The sequence below is a fragment of the Camarhynchus parvulus genome, chromosome 27, assembly GCF_901933205.1.
Source record: "Camarhynchus parvulus chromosome 27, STF_HiC, whole genome shotgun sequence".
In the NCBI taxonomy this organism is placed as follows: Eukaryota; Metazoa; Chordata; class Aves; order Passeriformes; family Thraupidae; genus Camarhynchus; species Camarhynchus parvulus.
The window spans coordinates 1,829,344-1,853,831 of NC_044597.1; the positions used below are offsets into that span (position 1 = coordinate 1,829,344).

Sequence of the window (24,488 nt, forward strand, 5' to 3'; positions counted from 1 at the left end):
TATAAAATAATATGGATGGGTTGTTGGTGTTGTGCAGGCTCACTCACTATCAGCTGTGAAAACAGCCTTGGAAGCTGGAAAAGGCAGCTGGGCTCCCTAAAATTCAGATTGTGCAAATTTTCCTCTGTTTTTAGTCTTTTTTTTTTTTTTTTTTTTTGTGGGAGATACATAATTGAATCTGTTTGGATTTACCTGACTAAATTAAGCTGGCACATAAGCTTTCAGGTTTTTAGGTTGCAGGCATATTGATATGTTACAGCACTTGAAGTGTTATAATCAATATGTGGTTAATTTTTCTCAGCAGAAAAGCGATGGATGAGAATAATGTCTTGAAACTAGAGATCTTTGAAACTGGAAGTGAAGTTAAAGATTCTGTTTTTTTCCAGTGATCTTTTTTATCCATTGCTTTAGCTGGCTTTTAAAACCCCAATCTTTAGTTTCATGGTGTAAGTACTCCTTTCATGTGTGCTATGGTAATTTTTCTCTGCTGTGGATCACTTGATCTTGATGGATTTTTCTGATAAAGAAAATCAAATGTCAGGCCAGTCACAGTTAAATACAGGGAAGTCTTTTTAGAAGTCATTAGCAGATGATCCCTTAATTTTACTCAGCTCACAAGACTCAGACTTTGGTGGTGACTTGAAATAATTTCATTTCTTCAGCAAAAGGTTTATTAGTCAATCAGCTCTGTGTGGTAACACAGACCCACGTGAGCAATCTCCTGGTGGCTGCAGCATCTCTGGGAGCTGCTTTCCCTTGGCAATAACACACCTGTTAAAATCCACTCAATATTGGCTGCAGGGGCTGGGCCTGATGACAGCTGGGAGATTAAAAAGGTCTCCAAAAGGTTGGCATTGTGCTGCCTGTGTCTGGGGCAGATTGCCAGGGCCAGCACATGTACCCAGTGATAACATGGTCTGCCCTGGCCACAAAAGATGTTTTAGAGGTGGAATTTGAAGGGAAAAAGCTTCATAATGCAGTCACAAAAAGTATCCTGTTCTCTTACCAGCTGCAACTGCCTCACCCCTGAGTGAACCTGGAAATGGCAGTGCTGGGGCTGACTGGGCTCCTTAAAAATATTATCAACAAAGCTGCTCTGGCAAGCTGTGTATTTATCAAGTTCAGTCCAGCCTGGGGTGTTTTCCCCCTGGTGCATCCCTCCCTCCACAGACAGGCCTTGTTCCCTTCCCTGGTACCTGTCCCTTTCCCAGGTGCTGAGTGCTGGCACCCTTTGAGCTTTGGCCTTTGCTTGGCCTGCTCAGCCTTGTGCTCTTCTAAAACCTGTGCAGCTGCAAAGTCCTGAGTTTGGGCAGAGGCCCCTGATGTGGAGATGGGCAGGATGTTGCCCTGGAGAGGGGTGAGATACACACACAGGTGTGCTACTGAGCACACAGGGACTCTCAGTGCTGTGTCTGTCACATTCACATTTTCTGAAAAATCCCTTTGCCCAGGATTTTTCTCCTGGGAAGCTGAGAAGCCTCCAAGAAAAAGGAAAACAATTCTTATCTCATTTGCTTCTCCAGTGTTTTGCTCGTGTGGAATGTGTTAGGACATTGTTACCCACAGGTGATTGTTTCATTGGATTCTGGTGTGAGTTGTTTTCACTCTTTGGCCAATCAGGGCCAAGCTGTGCTAGGACTCTGGAAAGAGTCACAAGTTTTCATTATTATCTTTTTAGCCTTCTGTAAGTATCCTTTCTGTATTCTTTAGTATAGTTTAGTATAGCATTCTTTAATATGATATAGTATCACAAAATAATAAATTATCCTTCTGAGAACATGGAGTCAGATTCATCATTCCTTCCTGCCACAAGGGTCCCCACAAATACAATACTGTGTCTGTGTGGCTGAGCTTGGTGTTGATTTTGGAATCTGGTAACACTCCTGTCCTCTCTCCCACAGCTTGGAGCCAACAGTGGGGTGCACATCATCATTTTTGATGAGATTGATGCCATCTGCAAGCAGAGGGGCAGCATGGCTGGCAGCACCGGCGTGCACGACACCGTGGTGAACCAGCTGCTCTCCAAAATCGATGGTGTGGAGCAGCTCAACAACATCCTGGTCATTGGTAGGTGGGGCTGCCTTGCTCTGTCCTCAGGGCTGGGGTTTTGGTCAGCTCAGGTGCCATGGCTGCTGTTGGAGCAGGTTTAAAGGGAGGTGCTGCTGTGGTTGGCAGCTTTCAAATTGCTGTCAGCAATTTCCTTATTTAGCTTTTGGTAAGGAGGGTTTCATAGTTTAGGGAAACGTGCAAGGACTGATAGAATGGATGTATCAGCCTTTGGGGAGTGGGGATGCTCCTGCTGTGCTTGTCCTGCTGCAGGAGCCCAAGGACAGGCAGGTAGAGCCACAGGAACAGGTTTGATCCTTATTGCCCTGACTCTCCCTGAGCATTTCAGAAGATTAATGCCTTCTGTCTGTTTTCTTGGGACTCTTTGAGTGTCTCCCTACCTCTGTGGGCTGTACCAGGGGCTGGAAACCCACTCAAGCTGCTCAGATAACTGTTTTGTTTTAACTTTGCCTTCAGGGATGACCAACAGACCTGACCTGATTGATGAGGCCCTGCTGAGGCCGGGGAGGCTGGAGGTGAAGATGGAGATTGGTAAGCACTGCAGAGCCCTGTTCCTCAGCTCCATGGACCTACAGCAGCAAAGCAAATACAGATCCTAATGTGAGCAATCCCCAGCATGGCTCAGGTGCTGAAATTCCTGCAGCTCCCTCCAGCACATCAATTAAATCAGACCAATAAAGCGCCACTTTGGACTTCCCTAGTGATAAACCTGATCTGAGTTCCTGCCCAGCGGGGTGGGCAGGGAGGACCCTGAATATTTGTGTGAAGGAAAGGAGGAAAATAATTGTACAGGTCATTCCTGGGTGGAAATTGCAGGAAGGGCAGGTAAGAGCACTGAGTGAACTAAAACAATGAGACAATGATCAGTTGGTAAACAATCTCCAAATCACATTCCAAAGCAGCAAAACACAGGAAAAGCAATGAGATAATTATTGTTTTCATTTTTCTGTGAGGCTTCTCAACTTCCAAGGAGAATAAATCCTGGCAAAGGGATTTTTCAGAAAATATGACAGTGACAACACTGAGGGGAGGGCCAGGGGGTTTGCAGTGCTGTGCTCAGGGGTTGGATGTGTTTTCTCCCCCATCCCAGGCCTGCCAGATGAGAAGGGCCGATTCCAGATCCTGCACATCCACACAGTGAGGATGAGGGAGCACCAGCTGCTGGCTGAGGATGTGGACATTGCAGAGCTGGCAGTGGAGACCAAAAACTTCAGTGGTGCTGAGCTGGAAGGTTTGGTTCGAGCTGCTCAGTCCACTGCCATGAACAGACACATCAAGGTCAGTCCTGTTATCTCCTACTGGGGCAAAAAAGGGAAAATAATCATGTTTGGAATATGAAATGTTTACCTCCAAATGAAAGTGGCCTATCAGTGTACCTTAGGAGATCAAATTCACCTTTTCCCTGTGCTTTTCTTTCATTCTGAATTCCCTCTTCCCTCTCCTGCCCTCCAGGTGCCTCTTGCACAGCTTGCTGGGGTAGAAGGGATGATTTTTGAGGATGTTTTGCTAAAAACTGAAAGTCCTGAGCACAGTTTGTGCATTGGACCCAGGAGATGAGGTGGGAATCAGAACAGCCATTTCTAGGGAGGCTCTGCTGGAGCCTGAGCAGCTCAATGTGTTGGTAAATGTTCTGTAAGGAGGAGAAGGTTACAACCTCAGAGCTGGTTTGGGGGCATGAAGACAAAGGTGGAGGTGTGCAGGGGGCATTTGGAAGGATGTCCAGGCACAGGATGCCAGGGAATTTTGGGTGTCCTCTGGGAGAGACAATTCAGACACGTGAAGGGATGGGGACTGACCTGCCTGTCACCTGGGGTGAAGTTCTTGGAGCTGGAATGGTCTGGAAATCCCAGCTCAGTCCTTGTCAGAGAAAAATAGCAAAATAGCAAGGTTAGAATTTACCAGGAGAGATAAAGAGCAAAACTGGGGCTGTGATAAAATCCCTGGTGTGCTTAGATCGTGCTGGAACCAGGGTGTGGGATGGCAGCAGGGCGTCAGAGGTGCAGGAGGGTTTTCTTTGGAAAAATTATTAAACTGGGATTTCTGAGCCTGAAAAAGCATGGGAAGGGTCATGGAGAGGGGGCTGGGATCAGGGAATGGGGATGGCTCCTCACTGTTTCCTCATGCAAGAACCAGAAGGGCAGAGGAGATGTGCTTTGTGTGGAGAAGTGTTGCAGCCATGGAAGGAATCCTCTGCTCCAAATCCAGATTCAGAGGGTTTTGTACAAAACCTTCCACTGCAGATAAGTGCTGACTTGGTGATCACCCCACATGCTCTGGTTCATGCAGCCTTCCCACGTCCCTCTGTTCTCTGGGAACACCTCCCTGCCCTCCCAGTCCCTCTGGCTGCAGGAGGGAGCTCAGGGCCATGAAATGTCAGGGCTGGGAAGGCAGATGCAAAGCTCAGTATTCAGTGGTGTTGAAATACGAGATGATGAGGTGGTGAGGAAGGAGCCTGAGGCACAACCCTGCTCCCCTGGCCAGGACTGGGGGCAGCTCCTGCAGGGAGAAGCCCTGGACATCAGTGCCACAGCACAGGGACTGTAAAAATCTGCTCAGCCTCAAATGTGACAAGAGCAAATCACAGTTTCATTTAAGTGAGAAATCATTTGCTGCTTAGACATTTGTATCTCCTGGGAGTGCTCTTTCCAAAGGAAAAATTACTCTTCCTGCTAATTAGTCTTGTATAACCATAATACTTGACAAGTTATTGTTTCACATAGCAGAAAACCACAAACATCATCACTTTCTCATTTTCTTGTGCTCTGTCTCAAAAAAAAAAAACAAACCAAAAAAATAGCACTTCTGGATTCTTCCTTTTGCAGGCGAAACATTTTCCTTAAATAATTAATTTTGCTTATAGCTGATGTTTTCTCAGTGTTTGAGTTTTGGGTGATTTGGTGTTTTGATCTATTCCCTGTTGTGCCCAGAAATCATGTGGGAAAAGGGGAGATGGCAATGTGCAAATGTGAAAGAGCAGTCCCCTCCTCTGGGGAGCTTTGTGATCCACATCTCAGCAATGTATGCCTGTGTTTTCCACATGGGAAGTGGCCACGTGTTGTTTTGCTTTTCAGACACTTTGACATAGTAATTTTGGGTAATATTCTTTATTCTGAAATTGCTTTTAGCTAAATGAAGCAGTAAAATACTTTATTCTTTCCTGCAAGTACTGAAAACTTAAAATATACATCACAGGCCTGACCTAGTTTTCAGAAGCACCTGTGAGCAGCGAGAGCACAAATGGAAAATGAAGGGGCATTGTCTTCTGAATCATTTAAACTCTTGTGATTATCTCTCAAAGTGTGTGTGTGAAAAATTAAAACATGAGCTCATTAAAGGCTGGGGAGGTAAGAGCCCCCCTGGTTTTAAGTGTACACACAACTTCAGGAATTTATGGAGTGTTTCAGTTCCCTTCATCTCCCTCTGCAAAGTTGAAAAGTGATCACCTGTACTAAAGATCCCCTCAGTTGTTTATTTGGCACCTGTGTTTGTGCTTGGTGGGTGTTTTTGGGAGAAGAGACTCTCATTTCAGCCATGCTGTGGCACAGCAGGATTGCCCAGGCTGGGGTCCTGTGCTTGCTGTTCAGGAGCTGCATTTGCTGCTCCTCTAGACAAGCCCCATGTCAGTATTTTTATTGTTATTTTTCCTTCCCATGCTCTGGTGCACTCTGTTCTTACAGGTCCCTGTTGGAGGGGAATGTCTGAGACACATCTCTGAGGGTTAAATGTAGTTTATTTGTCTTAGTTCCCAGCTCCAAAGGGTACCTGTGGAATCCCAGTAAGTTCTAGAAGTTTGAACAGCCTCACTGGCTCCTGCTCTGCAGCACAGCAAGGGTGGGCCAGAGCTCCAGCCCTGTTCTTAGCTGGGGTGGCTTCTCTGAAATGGGGGTCACAGAGCTCCTCTGCACTTCAGCATCACCCAGTGGTGTTTGTGAGGGTCCCCAGGACGAGGGGAGAGATGAGAATTGACTCCCAAGTTCTCAGAAGGCTGATATATTACATTACATTACATTACATTACATTACATTACATTACATTACATTACATTACACTATATTATATGAAATTATATGAAATTATATGTGAAATTTGATATGAAATTATATGGTATATTATATATTATAGTTTATATTATATAACATTATATATCATATTATGTTATGTGAAATTATATGAAATTATACAAAATTATGTTATATGAAATTATGTTATATTATATGAAAACAATAGACTAAAACTATACTGAAGAAAGAGAAAGGAGACATCAGAAGGCTAGAAAAGAATGATAATAAAAACCTGTGACTGACCAGAGTCTGACACAGCTGGACTGGGATTGGTCATTACTTAAAAACAATTCACCTGGAATCAATCAAAGATGCTCCCGTTGGTAAAGGACCTCCAAACCACATTCCAAGCAATCAGATAATTATTGTTTACATTTCTTTTTTGAGGCTTCTCAGCTTCTCAGGAGAAAAATCCTGGCAAAGGGATTTTTCAGAAAATATCACGGTGGCACATTGGGGTGGGACAGCTGCCCTGAGTGCCTCTGTGGGGCTGTGGCTCCAGGGTGCCCAGCAAACGCCCCCATAGGAGGATTTTTATTATTGAACCCACAGTGCTGGGGCTGGGGGGAGCTGGGTGCTGCTGCTGCAGCTCAGTGTCTTTTATTGCCTTTCTAGGCCAGCAACAAAGTGGAGGTGGACATGGAGAAGGCAGAGAGCCTGCGAGTGACCAGAGGAGACTTCTTTGCATCCTTGGAGAACGACATCAAACCAGTAAGTGGGGACTGTGGGGCTGCAGGAGCAGCCACCAGAGCAGTCAGATGGGAGGGAAGGACACTTCCTTTGGGGTCACACAGCAGTGGTGCCCCTTGGGCTGGCATGTGAAGAGCTCTGAGTTCTCTGTTGCTGCCCAGAGAGTCATAAAGAGAACCAGAACAGATAAAGGACAGCTGAGGGTTTCTTCTCCTTGTCACAGCTTTTCCTTTTAGGCCACTTCAGTTCCTGGGGGTATAAAGAAAAAGATCACCAGTGGAGATGTGCAGGGGGCATTGGGAAGGATGTCAGTGCACAGGATGCCAGGGAATTTTGGGTGTCCTCTGGGAGAGACAATTCAGAGAGGTGAAGGCAGGGATGGGGACTGACCTGACCATCACCTGGGGTGAAGTTCTTGGAGCTGGAATGACAGCTTTACCCTGGGCTGTAGGAGGAGGTTTAAGCCTCATTTCTGAGAATTGTCTCCACACAGTGTGGAGTCAGAACCCACTGGCAACTTGCACTGACTGGAACTGCTTGTGAGGGCCTATGAAAAGATGATTCTGAACATGCCTGGTCTCCACCTGTGTTCAGCCCTCTGAGCAGGAATGCTGTGAGTCACCAGGGGCTGTGACTGTCTCACTTCAGCATCTCCCAGAGCCTTGCTCCTGATCATTTTTGTTTAATTATTTCATGGTTTTTCAATGGGATGAAAAATTATTTAGTAAAAGAAGTATTCCCTCTCTCTACAGGCATTTGGAACCAACCAGGAGGACTATGCCAGCTACATCATGAATGGCATCATCAAGTGGGGGGACCCAGTGACGAGGGTGCTGGATGATGGGGAGCTGCTGGTGCAGCAGACCAAGAACAGCGACCGCACTCCCCTGGTCAGCGTCCTGCTGGAAGGTACAGCTGGGGGAATCACCTGGGAACCCCCCTGGAGACTGCTCCTGCTCGCCTCTGACATCCTGCACCTGCAGGAAACACCTTGGGGGACAAATGGAGCTGGGCTCTTTCAGTTTGCTTGGGTGAAATTGGTTTGGATGTTCAAACTGCTCAGCCAAAGGGATCCTGTGCTTGGAACAAGGGAGAAGGGAATGTGCCCAGTGAATAACCCAAATGTGCCCAGTAAATAACCAAAATGTACCCAGTGAAGAACCCAGTTGTACCCACTGAATAACCCAAATGTACCCACTAAATAACCCAAATGTGCCCACTAAATAACCAAAATGTACCCAGTGAATAACCCAAATATACCCAGTGAAAAACCAAAATGTACCCACTAAATAACCCAGATGTACCCAGTGAAGAACCCAAATGTACCCACTAAATAACCCAGATGTACCCAGTGAAGAACCCAAATGTACCCACTAAATAACCAAAATGTACCCAGTGAATAACAAAAATGTACCCAGTGAGTAACAGAATTTGGCTGGTTTACAGTGGAGATGTCTCTAGCTGAGTCAGTTGTCTAAATTCTCTTTGAAGTCACTGGAGAGCTCATCAGGGCAATTAACTGAGTTCAAACAGCCACATTTGGGTGTCTCTGTCAGTTAAAGGTGGATTCCCTCTATCCAGACTGCCTATCCTCTATCCAGTTTCTGCCTAAGGCGAGTTTTCAGGTATTGGAAGCTGGTTCCAGTATCTGTGTTACAGGTTTTGGAGGAGAACTTGTTATTTTGGAATAGAATTTGTTATTTATCTCTTCCCTTTTTCCTTCCCCAAAGTCCAAAAAGATGCATTACCACTGTTGCTTGTGGTCTGTAGCTTTGGACTTAACCCTGAGTAATTCCTTGTGTTAGTGCCCAGAAATTTCTTCTGTCCCTCCCAACTGATTGATGTTGGCTGCATGGGTTCAGGTGTGTCTTTGGTCTCTGAATTATCCTGGTGTGAATTCAGGCAAAAAACAAATTATCTTTGCCAGTGTTTCCCTGGTGTGCCTGCTGCTGGCTTGTTTGCCAAGGTGCCAGCAGAGATCATACTGAGACAGGACATAAGCTCAAGAAGTTTATCCTAAACACATTTTGGTGCCACGGCTGCTCCTACAGAAAGTGCAATGGCCCCTTTTGTGTCCCGGCAAATCATTCTGCATATGCTCAGGTAGTTCCATTAATTCCCTTTATGTGGAGGATTGGGTTGCAGCAGGAGTTGATGTGTTCCTTCTGCAAGCAGGAAAAACATTCATTTCACACTGCAGATGCCTCTGGATGGGATTCTAAACATACCCTTGGTATCATTCACACTGAGCACTGTCAGAGCTTTTTCTCCCTTGTTTATTCCTTGTTTGTCCTTTGCTTCAGGCCCTCCCCACAGTGGGAAGACTGCTTTAGCAGCAAAAATAGCAGAGGAATCCAACTTCCCCTTTATCAAGATCTGTTCTCCTGATAAGATGATTGGGTTTTCTGAAACAGCCAAGTGCCAGGCCATGAAGAAGGTACGTGTGTGTCACCCCCTGTTCTGGTGACAGCCCAGTTCTGGGTTCTCTCCTGCAGGGAAAGGTCAATTACCTTTGGGATGATGTTTTCTGCTCTCTCTAGGTCTGGAAATCCTGCAGATATTTATTTATAGGGTTGAATGTATCACATAATTATAGAATGGTTTGGGTTGGGAGGGACCTTAAAGCCCATCCAGTGCCACCCCTGCCGTGGCAGGGACACCTTCCACTGTCCCAGGCTGCTCCAAGCCCCATCCAACCTGGCCTTGGGCACTGCCAGGGATGCAGGGGCAGCCCCAGCTGCTCTGGGCACCCTGTGCCAGGTCCTCTCACCCTCCCAGGGAACAATTCCTGCCCAATATCCCACCTAACCCTGCCCTCTGGCAGTTTGAATGCATTCCCTCCTGTCCTGTCACACCAGACTCCTGTCCCAATGTTTTTGTGGCACTGAGTGTCTCAGGGAAGGTTTCAGTTCTCAGTTCTGGTGTGAGATCCTGGCAAACAGGAGAGCAGATCTGAGGTGAGCAGGGCTGGTGCTCTGCCTCTGGAGAGGGAGCCAGGGAGGGCTTAGAGCTGCACCTGGGGAGGGCAGATCCTGCCTGAGTGGGACTGGGACCTGTTCTGAGGTGGGGATTTTATTTAAATACGAGGTTTAGCAGCCTGGGCAGCCAGGGAATGTGAATGAGTGGAACATTCTCATTTCCTGGAAATGGTACTGAATGTGAACTGAATGTTACTCTGATCACATTGGTGCAGCGTTGTAGAGTTTGTAAGGGAAGGAAGGTTCTTAGGAGAAGCAGTGGAGGTCCAGTTTGTGATCTGGATTCCAAAAGGAGCCTTTGGGTTCACTGGAATCAGGGTTTCCTGGAAGCAGGGCTGTAGCACCACTGCTGTCCTTAGTGCTGCCTCCTGCTCACACCCAGAGCTGCTCCAGCAAGGATGACTGGGGTGAGATCCAGCCCTGAGTCAGTCCCTTCTCCCTGCAGGGCTGTTCTGCACAGTGCCCAATAACCTGAGGAGAAAAGCTTCACAGCTGTGTCACAGCTGGGCAGGTTCTCTGTGTGTGTGTGTCACCTTATCAGTGTTGCCCCAGCTCCTAAAACAGAGGAATGGTGCTGGTTTCTCCCTGGCTTACAGTGAGCCTCAGGGCAGCTGCTTGTTGCCAAGGGTGGGGAGTAAATGAATAAATAAACCAAATTTGTGGAGATGGCAGTGTTTTGTTGCCTGCAGGGAGCCTGATCTCTCATTACCCACCTGTTTCATTCTCAGATTATTCCTCTCAGTGCTGCTGTGTTCAGCTGAACCCACATCAGCAGGCCCAGCTGTGGCTGTCCCAGTCCTGTGGCTGAGGTTTAACCCTGAGATATTTCACTGTTTTTCAGATCTTTGATGATGCCTACAAGTCCCAGCTCAGCTGTGTGGTTGTGGATGACATTGAGCGACTTTTAGGTGAGTCAGGAGGAGGGAGAGCTGTGCTGGATGCTGCAAAAATATTGATGCATTTCCAATATTGAAAGATTGCAGACTGGAAAATATCTGGAACCATTTACTGCAGGAGCATTGAACTGGTTTTGCTACAGTGAAGTGGATTAAATGTGCACCTGCTCCATGGACATTAAAATGAGTTTTTCCTTTCAGATTATGTCCCAATTGGACCTCGGTTCTCCAATCTGGTCTTGCAAGCCCTTCTGGTGCTGCTGAAGAAAGCTCCCCCTCAGGTAAGGCAGGGATGGGACAGTGGGAGCTGTCCTTGTCCCTGTTCCTGCAGGGATGGACACTGGGAGCTGTCCCTGTCCCTGTCCCTGTTCCTGTAGGAATGGACACTGGGAGCTGTCCCTGTTCCTGCAGGGATGGACATTGGGAACTGTCTCTGTCCTGTTCCTGTTCCTGCAGGAATGGACAGTGGGAGCTGTCCCTGTCTCTGTCCCTGTCCCTGTTCCTGCAGGGATGGACAGTGGGAGCTGTCCCTGTCTCTGTCCCTTCCCTGTTCCTGCAGGGATGGGCAGGGGGGTTGTCCGGCTGTCCCTGTCCCTGTCCCTGTTCCTGCAGGGATGGACAGTGGGAGCTGTCCCTGTCTCTGTCCCTGTCCCTGTTCCTGCAGGGATGGGCAGTGGGAGCTGTCCCTGTCCCTGTCCCTGTCCCTGTTCCTGCAGGGATGGGCAGTGGGAGCTGTCCCTGTCCCTGTCCCTGTCCCTGTTCTTGCAGGGCTGGACAGTGGGAGCTGTCCCTGTCCCTGTCCCTGTTCCTGCAGGAATGGGCAGTGGGAGCTGCCTGTCCCTGTCCCTGTCCTTCGCTGTTTGCAGGTGACAGTGGGAGCTTTTGTTTGCAGGTGGGCAGTGGGAGCGTGCCCCAGTGCTGTTAATGCTTTGTCTGAATCAGCCACCTTAATCCCAGCCTGCTGCTCCTCATTCACTTGGACATTTCTAGGATAACCACAAAGGATTCAGCTTGAAATATCTAATTACTGGGGGCTGTATCTTCTGCAGTTAGTCCTAAAAACACTGACAAAGGAAAGCAGTTTAACCTTCACCATGTAAAGCTGAATTGTGCCAGCTGTGCCCTCTGAGGAGCTGTTGAGGCCAGACCCAGCCCTGGCTCAGCCACGTGCTCCCTCCCTATTTATAGATCAATTTCTGTGTAATCTGTGATTGTGCTTGTCAGGGGTTTAATTTCTTCTTAACTTGAAATGATCAGGTGTTAATTACAGTGATTGAGGGAAGCTTAAGATCTTGTCTCTCGTGCTGATCCTGTCTGTTTGCACTTTGTGGCTCGATGAGATTTAGGAGCATCACAAGTGCTGAGGGTTCTGCAGCTAGTGCTGGCTGAGCCTCCTTTCTTGTTTGCCATTTTCTTGTCCTTCACTGCCTTTCTGCTCTGTGTGTGAGAGATCTGCATGAATAAATAACATCCTAACAGGAACACCTTGAAAGTTGGTGTCAGGAAAAAAGCAGAGAAGCTCAGTCTGGGTGAAGTCAGTTTTTTGTCATGTTTAATATCCTGGCACAGGAGTGTGTGAGTGTTGTTTTCATTAGAGAGTTTGGTGAAAAGACCTTTCAAATCCAGGACTTTGAACTAAATTGTAATGCCACAGGCCTGTGTGAGTGTCAGCCTGGGAGAACAAAGATTTTCCCAGTGAGCTTTCTAGGCCATGTGAAGCCTGTAACACAGCAGCATCCAAGTTTTATCACATGCTTGGAGCAGAGCAGCTGCCTGTGTGCAGCAGCACAGCCATTCCTGGTCCCCTCATCTCCTGTAATCTCTGACCTGCTACAGGCTATTCCCAAAAATCAGTAGGGAAAACAGAACATGATTTCAAAGGAACCTAAAGTATTGAATTGTCCATTTGCCCATTGCATCCTGGATGTGTGCTGGTGCTGGCTGCATGAAAACACCTTCAGTCAGGTAAAACCCCGCAGCAGAGGGCTCAGCTCTGGGCTCATCCTTTTTCTAGAAGGCAGAAGGGCAGGACCACACCTCTGTTCTGTCCCTCTGTTAGCACTGAGGGATCTTAGGCTCCAAATTGGGGCATTTTGCTTTAAAATGGACAGGATGAATGCAGCCTAAGGCTGTGCCTGTGTGTGATCTCTGGTGAGGGAAGAACTGGGCTGGAAGTGCCCTGGTTGTGAATCTGACACCAAATGATCTCAAGCTGTTCCTCCTTCCTTGGAAATTTACTCCCATGTTCTGCCTGATTTTTGGAAGTTTGGCTTGAATCCTGATTTTCTGTGGGCTGAACACGTGGCACGTTGCCTTCACCATGGCTGCTGTAGAAATGAAGGATGGAAAAAGTGAATTCTTCTGAAAATGGGACTGCATCATCAGTACATGAACCCTGTGCTGTGTGCTCTGGGATGACCCTGCAGCCTGAGCCATCCTGGGATCCTGGAACAGGAACAAATCCCAGCAAATCAGTGCAGAGGAGCTGGCTGGGGGCAGCTTTTTCAGTTTGCTGGCTTTTCCTGCCCTTTGGGTGGCACCTGGGGCTCCCAGGAGCAGGACACAGGCTGCAGCTCACAGATATTTGCCAAGTTTGCACTTGTTGCAGAGATTTGTGCTCAGCAGGGTTTGAAATGCCCTGGAGGCTGGGAGACTCTGCCTTGACAGCCAATATTATGGTGACTTAAGCCATAAATTGTTGGAGGATAGAGAGTGAGTTTGCTGAGGAAATGTCACTGGTTGATTGATCATGTGGGGTTTTTTTTTCTTTTTTTTTCTTTTTTAAGTGTCCAGTGTTGGTTTTGTGGGAATCAGGACTTTGGGCTGCCCTGCTCTGGCACTTCTGGCTCTTCCTTGGTGTGTTTGTAGTGAGTTCCCTGGGATAGCCATGGCATGTGGGGATCTTGGGCATTTAAAAACCCAAAGCTGTGTGTAAGAAATTGAGTTGTGCAGGAAAGGCCTTTTCTGCTGTGACAGTTTAATGTTAAAAATGTTGGATTTGGGCATGGACACTCTTTGGGGGTTTTGACTTGAGGAAGGAACCCATGATGGAAATAATCCTGAGGGTTAATCAACACCTTCCAAGTCCTCTCTGAGATTACAGGTTGCCTTGAGGAGCAGTTTTTTTGGAGGGAATGGCTGAGCTCAGGTTTTGCTGAAATTTGAGATGCAGGTACAGGCTCTAAGTGCATCAGTGGGACTGACCTGCATGGGGACAAAGCACTTTGGATTTCTGTGGGACTGGGATCATGGTTTAGCATCATTCCTTGTAAAAACAATGTGCAGAGAGGAATTCTTGGCAGGATGCTGGGGAGACAATACCTGTTACCCTTTGCTTCACTCGTGGGGGGCGCCTGAAATTCTGAGCTGATTTCCAAGAATCTTTGGCTTGGGAGGGCCCTTACAGCCCATCTCATTCCATGCCCTGCACTTCCAGGGATCCAGGGCTTCTCTGGGGGTTCCATTCCAGAGAATGGAAGAATTTCCTTCCAATATCCATCTGTGCCTGCCCTGCCCTTCCAAGGGGGAAGCTGTTCCCCCTTGTCCTGTCACCACTGCTGTGGCCCAGATTATGAATTCACTGGCGTGCCAACGTCACTTGCAGGGATATTCTTGATGTGCAAGCAGCTCCCTGCAATCACTGCAGGCTCTGTGTGGAAGAGAAGCATTTCTGGGATGAAATGTTATTAATTATGCATCGAGGTGTGTGTCTCTGTTGAATTGAAGCTGCCTCCCAGGCTCCACTCTTCCTCCCAGGCTGGATTATTGGAACGTGGTGTGGGAAGGGCAAACACTTGAAGGTTCTGGTTTTCTTTTGAGGGTAAACACTTTAGACTTTAAATAAACTAGAAACCACTCTGAGCTTGCTTTAAATTGCCAGTCACAGCTTCTGCTTGTGGTTCCACTCAGCAGTGTTAAATAGTGCTATCTGTTACTGCTGCTCCAAGAGGGCTGAAAACCATTGCATTTTGTTCAGCATCTTTTTTTAAACCAATTAAAAATCTTTTCTGAAATGCCTTGAAGAGGAGAAAATAAACCACGTTCTCCTGGGTCTTTAATTCAATCAAGTTTGCCTGTGTTGTGCAGGAGCAGGGACTGGGGGATGGAAAGGCTGAAAAGGGCTGTCTCAGCAGGGAGCCAAGCAGCAGAAAAAGCCTTCCCTGAGAACTGAGCAGCAGCAGCTCCCAAAGCCGGGGCTGCTTCATCTACATGCAGAGTCACACGGGGCCTGGAGGCTCTGCCCAGCCCCAGCGAGGTTTCACATGTGCCTCCCTGCTGCTTCCCAACAATCGGCCTGCCAGGGAGGGAGGGAGGGACCTCGGCATCCCCAGCGAGCCCCAGCGGGCTGGGCAGGCTCAGGGAATGTGTGCCTGGGCAAGGAGCCCTCCAGGGGACACCCACTCCCCCTGAGCCCCCTTCCTCCAAGGGACACCCACTCCTGGGGATGTCCTTCCATCACTCTGAGAGCCCCCAACCCTTCTTGAAGGGAGACCCTCTCCTGGAGCTGCCCTTCCACTGCTCCCAGAGCCCCCAGCCCCACTTTCAAGGTCAGATTCATGCCTGGGGATGTGTCCTTCCACTGCTCCCAGAGCCCCCAGCCCTTCTTCTTGAAGGGAGACCCTCTCCTGGGGCTGCCCTTGGGGCTGCCCTTCCATCCCTCTCAGAGCCCCCAGCCCTCCTTTCAAAGTCAGATTCCTGCCTGGGGATGTCCTTCCATCACTCCCAGTGCCCCCAGCCCCACTTGTAAAGTCAGATTCATTCCTGGGGATGTCCTTCCATCACTCCCAGTGCCCCCAGCCCCACTTGTAAAGTCAGATTCATTCCTGGGGATGTCCTTTCGTCACTCCCAGAGCCCCCAGCCCTTCTTCTTGAAGGGAGACTCTCCTGGGGCTGCCCTTCCACTGCTTCCAGAGCCCTCAGCCGCTTCCCTCCAGGGGACAGCCACTCCTGGGGCTCCCCTTCCACTGCCCCCTGAGCTCCCAGCCCCACTTTCGAAGTCAGATTCCTGCCTGGAGATGTCCCTCCATCACTCCCAGAGCCCCCAACCCCTTCCCTCCAAGGGAACCCACTCCTGGGTTGCCCTTCCATCCCTCCCAGAGCTCCCAGCTCCACTTTCAAAGTCAGATTCCTGCCTGGGCCTGCCCTTCCATCACTCCCAGAGCCTCCAACCCTTCTTCTTGAAGGGAGACCCTCTTCTGGGGCTGCCCTTCCATCACTCCCTGAGCCCCCAGCCCCTTCCTTCCAAGGGAAACCCACTCCTGGGGCTCCACTGCCCCCTGAGCTCCCAGCCCCACTTTCAAAGTCAGATTCCTGCCTGGGGCTGCCCTTCCATCCCTCCCTGAGCCCACAGCCCCAGGAGCAGGGGGTGCCATCATGGCCCCCTCCAGCCTGAGCCATCCTGGGATCCTGCAACAGGAACAAATTCCAGCAAATCAGTGCAGAGGAGCTGGCTGAGGGCAGCTTTTTCAGTTTGCTGGCTTTTCCTGCTGCCTCCATAATTCCTGGGGCAGGCAGTGCTGCCCTGGGAATTCTCACTTGTTTGTTGGGTTGCCTGAAAGTTGGAGGAGCTCGAGGGACTCCTGCCCTGTCAGGTCACTGTGGCTGCTTTCCAGGGGTCAGGTTTAAAGCAGGGAGTTGAAGGCATGGCTTCTTTCGAGGAAAACAGGGAAAAATCAGGATCTTTTGGGTGGAGCTGTTAAAAATTGGAAGCACTTTTGAGAAGTAGCCATCTGTTCTGAGGAGCTCCCAACCACGTCAGTGGTTCAGGGACCTGGGAATAGATTTTAACAGAGATATCTAAAAATTGCTGATGGATCTGCCCTCTGGAAACTCATCCTGGTGCTTTTCAACCTTGTTAAACCTTTCCATTCTTAGCACTGTGTGTGCCTGAGTCCAGCTGAGCTGTTGGTGAGAGCAAACCCCCTTTAGTTCAGTTTATCTGATGGTTGAGAATTCCTTCTTGTGCTCCCTGGATTCTGTAATGATGAGCAGCAGTGTCTCCCTCATTCCCTCTACACCAGCTATGAATTTATAAACCTCTCTGTTTTTACCAAGGATCTATTTAGGGAAGTTATTCCCTGTTTCTGACCTTTCTCTGACTTCTCCAACTAAACAGAATCACAGAAACATGGAATGGTTTGGGTTGGAGGGGACCTTAAAGCCCATCCAGTGCCACCCCCAGGGACACCTTCCTCTATCCCAGGCTGCTCCAAGCTCTGTCCAGCCTGGCCTTGGGCACTGCCAGGGATGCAGGGGCAGCCCCAGCTGCTCTGGGCACCCTGTGCCAGGGCCTGCCCATCCTCACAGGGAACAGTTTATCCCAATATTCCATCCATCCCTGCCCTCTGGCAGTGGGAATCCATTCTCCCTTGTCCCCAGTCCCTCCCCAGCTCTCCTGGAAGGGGCTCTAAGCTGTGCCCAGGCCCTTCCCTTCTCCAGGAAATGATGGATTTGAAGTTGTATTTGGAACAGGAAAGAATCCTGGATCCACATGGCAGAATGATGATCCTGTTTTGCTTTTTCCTGTTCTAAATCTGTCCCAGTGGTCACACACAGAGTGAGATTGAGCTGCTCTTCCCACAGAATTCCCACAGGGTGCAATGCCAGTGGTTCCCTCAGTGTCATGGGGCTTTAAAGCCCTTTCTGTGTGTGCAGGCACCTCCCACTGCCCTGCTGCCTTTGGGTGCAGCTGGCTCAGGGTGGCACTGCCCAGGTTGGCAGTGAACGGATCCTTTTCTGAGCTGATCCTTTAGGGAATTTTTGGGGGTGAGTCCAGAGGGTGGGCAGCTTTCCTGGGAGGAGGAATGTGTCATCTGGGCAAGGAAAGGCTGACAGTGACATCAGTCATGGACACCTGAAGTGCCAGCAGGTAAAACTCCCCTTAGTGGTGACATTCTTGTGCTGCCTGTGTCCTTTCCTGGTGAAACTCCAAGCTAAATTCCATTTTTCTTGTAATCAGGCACAGATTTCATTAATGTATGAGGGCAGCATCCCTCAGGCAGCCTCTCTGAGGTAGTTATCCCTTGATTGATGCCTGATCAGTGTGCCAGGCTCTGTACACATGCTGGGAGCTATATTTGGGGAACAGACACTGCCTGGGTGCAGCTGAGCAGTTTTTTCCCCTCTTAAATGCTCATAGTTCATGGGAAACTGTCATTAACACAGCCCCTTGCCCAACTGTTTGGGATTTTCTGAGTTCCATCCAGTAATGAACAAGTTTTTAGGAGAACACTCGTGAAGCAGACAGGTCTGGGTGTTCCAGCACTTGCAGGAGGGGTTGTTCTGTGTTTTGGAGGTCTCAGCTCTGGTCAGGAGTCTGTCCTTGGCTTCCTGTGTGCCCTGGTACCCCTCAGCTGTGTGGCAGTGAAGCTGTTTGGGGAGCCTGGGCAGTGCCCAGGGCAGCACCCTCGGGGTGGGCACTGGACATTCCCTTCACTCCTGGAGCCTCACCAAACTTTGGACAGCAAAAAAAGGGGGTCCTTGGTCATTTCTAGGTGAGCACTGGACATTCCCTTCACTCCTGGAGCCTCAGCCAACTTTTTGAGGGGTGTCCTTGGCCAGCCAGGCCCTGCCAGCCCATGGGCTCCCTGTGCACTGGGACAGAAAAGGGACTGATGATGATCCTGCCTGAGAATCCCAGCAGCTCCTGCTATCAGCCAGTATTGATCAGTGTCCAGACCCTGCACAGGGAAATTCAGATAGCACTGGGAAGGGCTCTGCAAGGTGAACAAACAGCAGTGGATTTGCATTTGCAGCTGATGTTTTCCACAATTTGCTCTGTTATTCACAAGCCCTGTTACTGCCTGGGCTGGCTCTGTGCACTCTGCATTGGGAATTGGAGCCTGCTGGAGTGGGACTGTCCTGGACAGCTGCAGGGGGAACTCAGGGACTCACAGCAGCCTCTGCTCAACAGCCTGAGCTGGAAATCCACTGGAACTGCCTGTGCAGGAGCAGGGAATTCACTGTACCCACAGATTCCTAAAGACAGGCTGTTCCCCTGAGAAGTCATTTGTAATTCAGCTTTTGGGAGTGGGAGTTCGCTCAGGCTTTTAAATTTAATGAGGATCCAGCTATTTATAATGCTGGGTTCAGAAGGAGCTGTGAGTGTGGTGGGGCTTTGTGCACCACAATTCTTGGACCCTGTTGGTGGCATTGCTCCGAGAGCTGATCCTGTCTCCTGTGGCTGCTCTTGGCCCCTTCAATTACTGACACATTTAATCCCATTAATTTTGTTTGAAGTGGGTTTTTAAATGGCCATTTGTCATCTGTAGCTAGCTGAACCTTCCCCAGGCTGCTTCTCTCCAGGTTTTCCTTTCCTGACTGTGGCTCCTTTGCCTGGACAGGGCCGCAAGCTGCTGATCATCGGCACCACGAGCCGCAAGGACGTGCTGCAGGAGATGGAGATGCTGAATGCCTTCAGCACCACCATCCACGTGCCCAACATTGCCACAGGGGAGCAGCTCATGGAGGCTTTAGAGGTGAGCAAAAGTTCAAGGATGACAAAAGATTCCAAACTTGAGGGATTTTGCAGTAGCTGTGTCTGGTAACACCATCCCGCTTGTCATCGTGTCATAACAGAGCAGCTCTGAGGCTTTAAATTTGCTTTTTAATGAATTAAATTAAGGCAAAATTAGAGAACAGTAGGTCTGGGGAAGGGTTTGTGGTCTGGATTGAAGCATTCCAAGGGCAGGGAAGTGGGTAATGAGCCTAATTGGGGCACTTAAATTGAATGTGCCCAGAGGGTGCTCTGGTGAATTGGAGCAGCATCAACTGAAGGTGTTTGGTGCTGAGGAATTACAAGTTCTTTATAAATTCCTGCCTTCAGTGCCCCCTTATTCTGTGCCCTAGTGGGAGTTGTAGTGAGTGCTGAAGGCTGTTAAAATAAACTGAACAGGCAAATCTTTGGTGCCATTGGCAAACTTGTCCCAGTGGTGGTGTCACTGAAGCCTGAGAGACACAGAGACACTGAGACACTCCTGAGACACAGAGACACTCCTGCAGCAGGTGTGGAAACTCCCTGTGGCTTGAACCATTGCTTCCTTGTAGACCCTGGTCTGGAGAAGACCTGGAGTGCAGCATAAAAGCACAGCACTAACTGTTGGATAAGGGATATTATGGAAAAAACCATGAAGGAATTAAATAATTTTTTTTGTGTGTTTTGCCTTGTCTAAGTTACATTGCAACAAATTTTTCCTCTTAGCTAGTAAAATGCTTCTAGCTTCCCATTCCCTTTGGCCCAAGGTAGGTACCATTATTGCTACTGTCAGCCTCCTGTTGTTGATTTTTTAAAGTGATTTTCCCCCCAGCTCCTGGGTAACTTCAAAGACAAAGAGCGCAGCACGATTGCTCAGAACGTCAAAGGGAAGCCGGTGTGGATCGGGATCAAGAAGCTGCTGATGCTGATAGAAATGTCCTTACAGGTAGGAATGGCTCTGGGCTCCTGGAGCACTCCTGGAGGTTCCCTTCTCTGCAGGGTGTTGGTGGCAGCCTTTGCATTGGTTTCATTGGGAAAAGAGTTGCAGTGAGGGGAAATGTTCAGAACAAAGAAATCACCTCAGCTTGGTCCACAGAGATCTTTAAATCCCCCCCTCGTGCCCATGGGGTGTTCAGAGCTGCACTTAAAGAGCATCTGGCTATGGGAGAGGTTGGATTAACTCACCTTTCATGGAATTTCTTTTCTCCACCCAGCATGTTAAGATTGCAGATAGCAATCACCTCAGTTTTTTTTTTTTTTTTTTTAAAGAAGAAGGTGCCTGTGCAGGTGTATGTGCTCTTTCCCTGAAGAAGATAAATCTGTCAGGCTGTTCAGCTGCTCTTCTCTTTATTTACCACTTTCAGCACTTTAAAGAAAATAATTGCAGAGGGTAGAACTATGCAGCTCTGAGCCCTCCCCCGCAGCAGCACCCATGCCTGGAGCCAGCCAGCAAGCTCCTGCTCATGCTGACACGGGCTGAGGGTGCAGCCCTAATCCTCCCCTGACATCCCAGCGCTCCCCCAGCCCCCCTCTGCGCCCATCAAATGGATTTAGTGCAGCTGAGTGAGCTGTTCTCAGATCTCCCTCTCAGAGGCAGGGCAGAAGTGAAGAGACTTGTAGCTGAGAGCTCCGAGTCGCGTACCCCTCTGTTCACTCCTCACAATTCTGTTAAAACTTGCTCAGCTCTGAGGATATGCTCTGACTGCATGTCACCTCGGGGAATAAAGTCATTTATCTAGATTACTTTTTCCTCTTCTTCCTTGGCTTTTAATTCCATACCTGGAGGCAAGTCAGTAAGTCATTGCTCACATGTATGAAATGGATTTAAGGGGTGCTGCCCTTCAGGGGCTGCTGCCCCGCTCCCTGAGCCCTGACAATGGTTCCCTTCTTCTGACTCAGGACATGCTCTTGTGCTGCTTTCTCCTGAAGTGCTGGTTCTTTTCAAAGCTGAAGTGGAGGTTCTGTAAATCAGGGGCAGTTCAGTGCTGACCCAGCCCTGTGCCCCTTCCTGGGGGACAGTCCTGGTCACCACAATGTCATAGGGATAGAAAGGAATTAGGGACTGTCCAAAGGAGGGACACGAGGATGGGGAAGGGTCTGGAGGGGCCATAGGAGGAGCAGCTGAGGCCACTTGTTCAGCTGGAGCAGAGTGAGGGCAGAGCTCAGTGAGGCTGCAGCTCCAGTCTCTGCTCTGGGACAGGGACAGGAGCCAGGGGATGGCTGGAGCTGGGCATGGGGGATTTAGGTTGGATATATGGAAAAAGTTCTTCCTCCAGAGGGTGCTGGCACTGCCCAGGCTCCCCAGGGAATGGTCCCATCCCTGAGGCTGCCAGAGCTCCAGGACAGCTTGGATACCACTCCCAGGGATGGGATTTTGGGGAGTCTGTGCAGTTTCAGGGTTGGGCTGGATGATCCCTGTGGGTCCCTTCCCACTGAGGCTGTTCCATGATCCTGTGACCAGTGACACAGAGTCCTCACTCTGCTGAGGCTGTGCAGCCAAGCTCTGGGGTGTTAATTTTTTCCAGCAGACCATTGTTGGGTAGGTGAGTGCAGGACCAGCCAGGCTGGGAGAGACAGGCAGAGCTGGGACTGTGCCTGTCACTCTGATATTTTATCAAAAACCCCTTGGCCAGGATTTCTTCTCCTGGAAAGTTGGGAAGCTTCAGCTTCTGCACGTCTTGCTCCTCTGGGATATGATTTGGAGAATTGTTTACCCAGTATGTGAATTGTTTTTAATTACTGGCCAATCACAATCAGCTGGGTCAGACTCTGAGTCTGTCTCAGGTTTTTATTCTCATTCTTTTCTAGCCTCCTGATGACTCCTTTCTCTTTATTTAGTATAGTTTTAAAATATAATATGGTATGATATAATATAATATAATATAATATAATATAATATAATATAATATAATATAATATAATATAATATAATATAATATAATATAATATAATATAATATAATATAATATAATATAATATAATATAATATAATATAATATGATATAATATAATATAATATAATATGATATAATATGATATGATATAATATGATATAATATAATATAATATAATATAATATAATATAATATAATATAATATAATATAATATAATATAATATAATATAATATAATATAATATAATATAATATAATATAATATAATAATGTCATCAGCCTTCTGAGAACTTGGAGTCAACTCTTATCTCTCACCTCGTCCTGGGGACCTCACAACACCACATGTGCCCTTTCTAACACACTGAACATCACACATGAAGTGCTGCCACTGTCCCCAGGGCCGCTGGGGGTGTCCCTTTGCTGCCCATGGAGGGTTGGCAGCAGGGTGGTTCCTGCTCTGGCACTGCCTTCAGGTGGTTGTGTAACAGCAGAGGTAGCAGCATATGGCAGCTAAATATGCAGCAACTCTGTTGCAAAAGGTCTGAGGTGTTTCCATGACTCCATCTGCTGAACTGCTATAAATACAGGGAGCAGAGCTGGGATCTGAGCACTGAACTCACAGAGAGCTGGGATCTGCCAGGCCCTGACAGGAAAGCACAATTGCACTGGGTAAGAAATGCAGCGCTGCATGTTGTTGTCACTGAGCTGTACCACAGCTTTTCAGAGGGAGATTTCAGTCTGAAATCACTTAAGAATTCCAAGTGATGGATGAAATTTTTCAGAATTCAGCTGATTGGATGCCAGGTGACTGAATTCTTTGTAAAAAATGTGCACATTGTGTCTTCCTCTGAATCTAGTGGTGGGTTTTGCTTTGTTAAAGCAGTGAGCCCACCCTCAGCTCCCTGCAGGGATTCCTGAGCTGGTCAAAAACCTTCCAGTGTGTTTCACACTAAAGTCACAGAGAACCAGACCGTCAATATCAAAATCCTTTCTTGGGATACCTGAACTGCTCTGGTGCCCTGGGTGAATTGTCACCTTGTTTATGAGCTGTGTAACCCCACAATTTCTGGCAGCCTAATTTCCCCCAAACTCTGTTATTGCAGTTCTTTGCTTTCTTTAAAATACATTTGTGTACACTGAGTGTCCTGGAATGATTCTATTCTTGTTCAAACAAAGCCTTTGATCACTCAGGGTTTGCCATGTGAATCCCCAGGTGTTTGCAGTGGCCTTGGCTGCAGGACAGGGCCACCTCCAGTGCTCTTGGGTCCCACCTTGGCTTCAGCCTGCCCTGGCTGCTCTTTCTCTCCATGGTTCCTCCTGCTCCCTCTCCCTGTGTTGTTGCTCTTGGACCTTGCTGGCAGCACTCCCAAAGCCAAGGTCTCCTCCTGAGCCTGGATGAGTCAGGAAATGTTCCCAAAAGCCCCTTCTGGCACCTCCAGGCTTTCCTGATTAGCATAAATAAAGCTTAATCAGCATAAATAAAACTTAATCTAAGGTGCTTATCTTTAATGTATCTTAACTTTCATGGCAACTTTGAAAGATCACCATAGAATATTGCTTGTTTTATTTTAAACCAGACACTGCACCTGGTTGTGCTGAGGGTTTGGGGTTCATGCAGGTTTTCAGGGGGCTCATCACATCTTGGTGGAGGATCTTCTTCTCTGGACTGGAGATTAAAAACTTCCAGAAACTTCAACTCCTTTGTTTCTGGAGGGTCCTGGATGTCCTGGGGATGCTGAACTATCCATGTTCTCCCTCTCTGAGCTCTGTTCCAGAGGATCTCCCCCCCAGTTTGGCAGCAGCATTTCTGTTTCCCAGAGCACCAGAGGCTGTGTCCAGGAGTCCTGACCCTGCTGCCCCTCTGCTGCACTCCAGCTTCTGCTCCTTCCTGAGCAGATCAGCCTCTGGGGTTTGGGCCTGCATTTTTAATAAGCAATTTGATCGAGTTTGAGTTTTCAAATTTTCAAATTGCAATTGTTTTCAGCTGCCAGCTGTATTCTTTTGGAGAAGGAGCTGTGTGTGCAGGTAAATGCTGTGTCTCCCCAGGAGCCAGTGCAGGTTATGGACTCAGCTATGGACTCAGAGGGGTGGCAGGCAGCATCTTCCATTTGGGAACAGAACACTGGCCTTGGCAAGTTTGAATTCCAGCTGATGGCTTTAGAACAGATTTTCTAAGGCTGATGAGAGATTTGTCTCAGTGTGCCAGGTCATCCTGGGTTTTTAGCAGAACTCTGTGGCTGGATCTTTGTTCTTTCCCTAAGGTTTCACCTCACTGGTCTGTGGAGCTCTCAGGGGTGCCCAGGGTGGGATTGTTGGGGTGTCTGTGCAGAGCCAGGGCTTGGACTCCATGATCCTTGTGGGTCCTGTCCAGCTCAGGACATTTCTGATTCTGTGCTTTCCTCTTTGGCACTGATGGGGATCTGTTTGGT

The 24,488-nt window shown here is 48.4% G+C and overlaps 1 protein-coding gene across 2 annotated transcripts in view; it reads left to right on the forward strand.

Moving 5' to 3' along the window:
- Window positions 1-24,488, forward strand: part of NSF (N-ethylmaleimide sensitive factor, vesicle fusing ATPase) — a 72,997-nt gene that overhangs the window by 46,511 nt on the left and 1,998 nt on the right. For both annotated transcript variants that reach the window (XM_030966441.1, XM_030966440.1), the window contains exons 10-19: window positions 1,902-2,067; window positions 2,524-2,598; window positions 3,158-3,345; window positions 6,744-6,839; window positions 7,571-7,727; window positions 9,122-9,255; window positions 10,638-10,704; window positions 10,894-10,973; window positions 19,035-19,169; window positions 19,998-20,111. In XM_030966441.1, coding sequence (XP_030822301.1) covers window positions 1,902-2,067; window positions 2,524-2,598; window positions 3,158-3,345; window positions 6,744-6,839; window positions 7,571-7,727; window positions 9,122-9,255; window positions 10,638-10,704; window positions 10,894-10,973; window positions 19,035-19,169; window positions 19,998-20,111 — 1,212 coding nt within the window. The remainder of the gene's footprint in view (window positions 1-1,901; window positions 2,068-2,523; window positions 2,599-3,157; window positions 3,346-6,743; window positions 6,840-7,570; window positions 7,728-9,121; window positions 9,256-10,637; window positions 10,705-10,893; window positions 10,974-19,034; window positions 19,170-19,997; window positions 20,112-24,488) is intronic.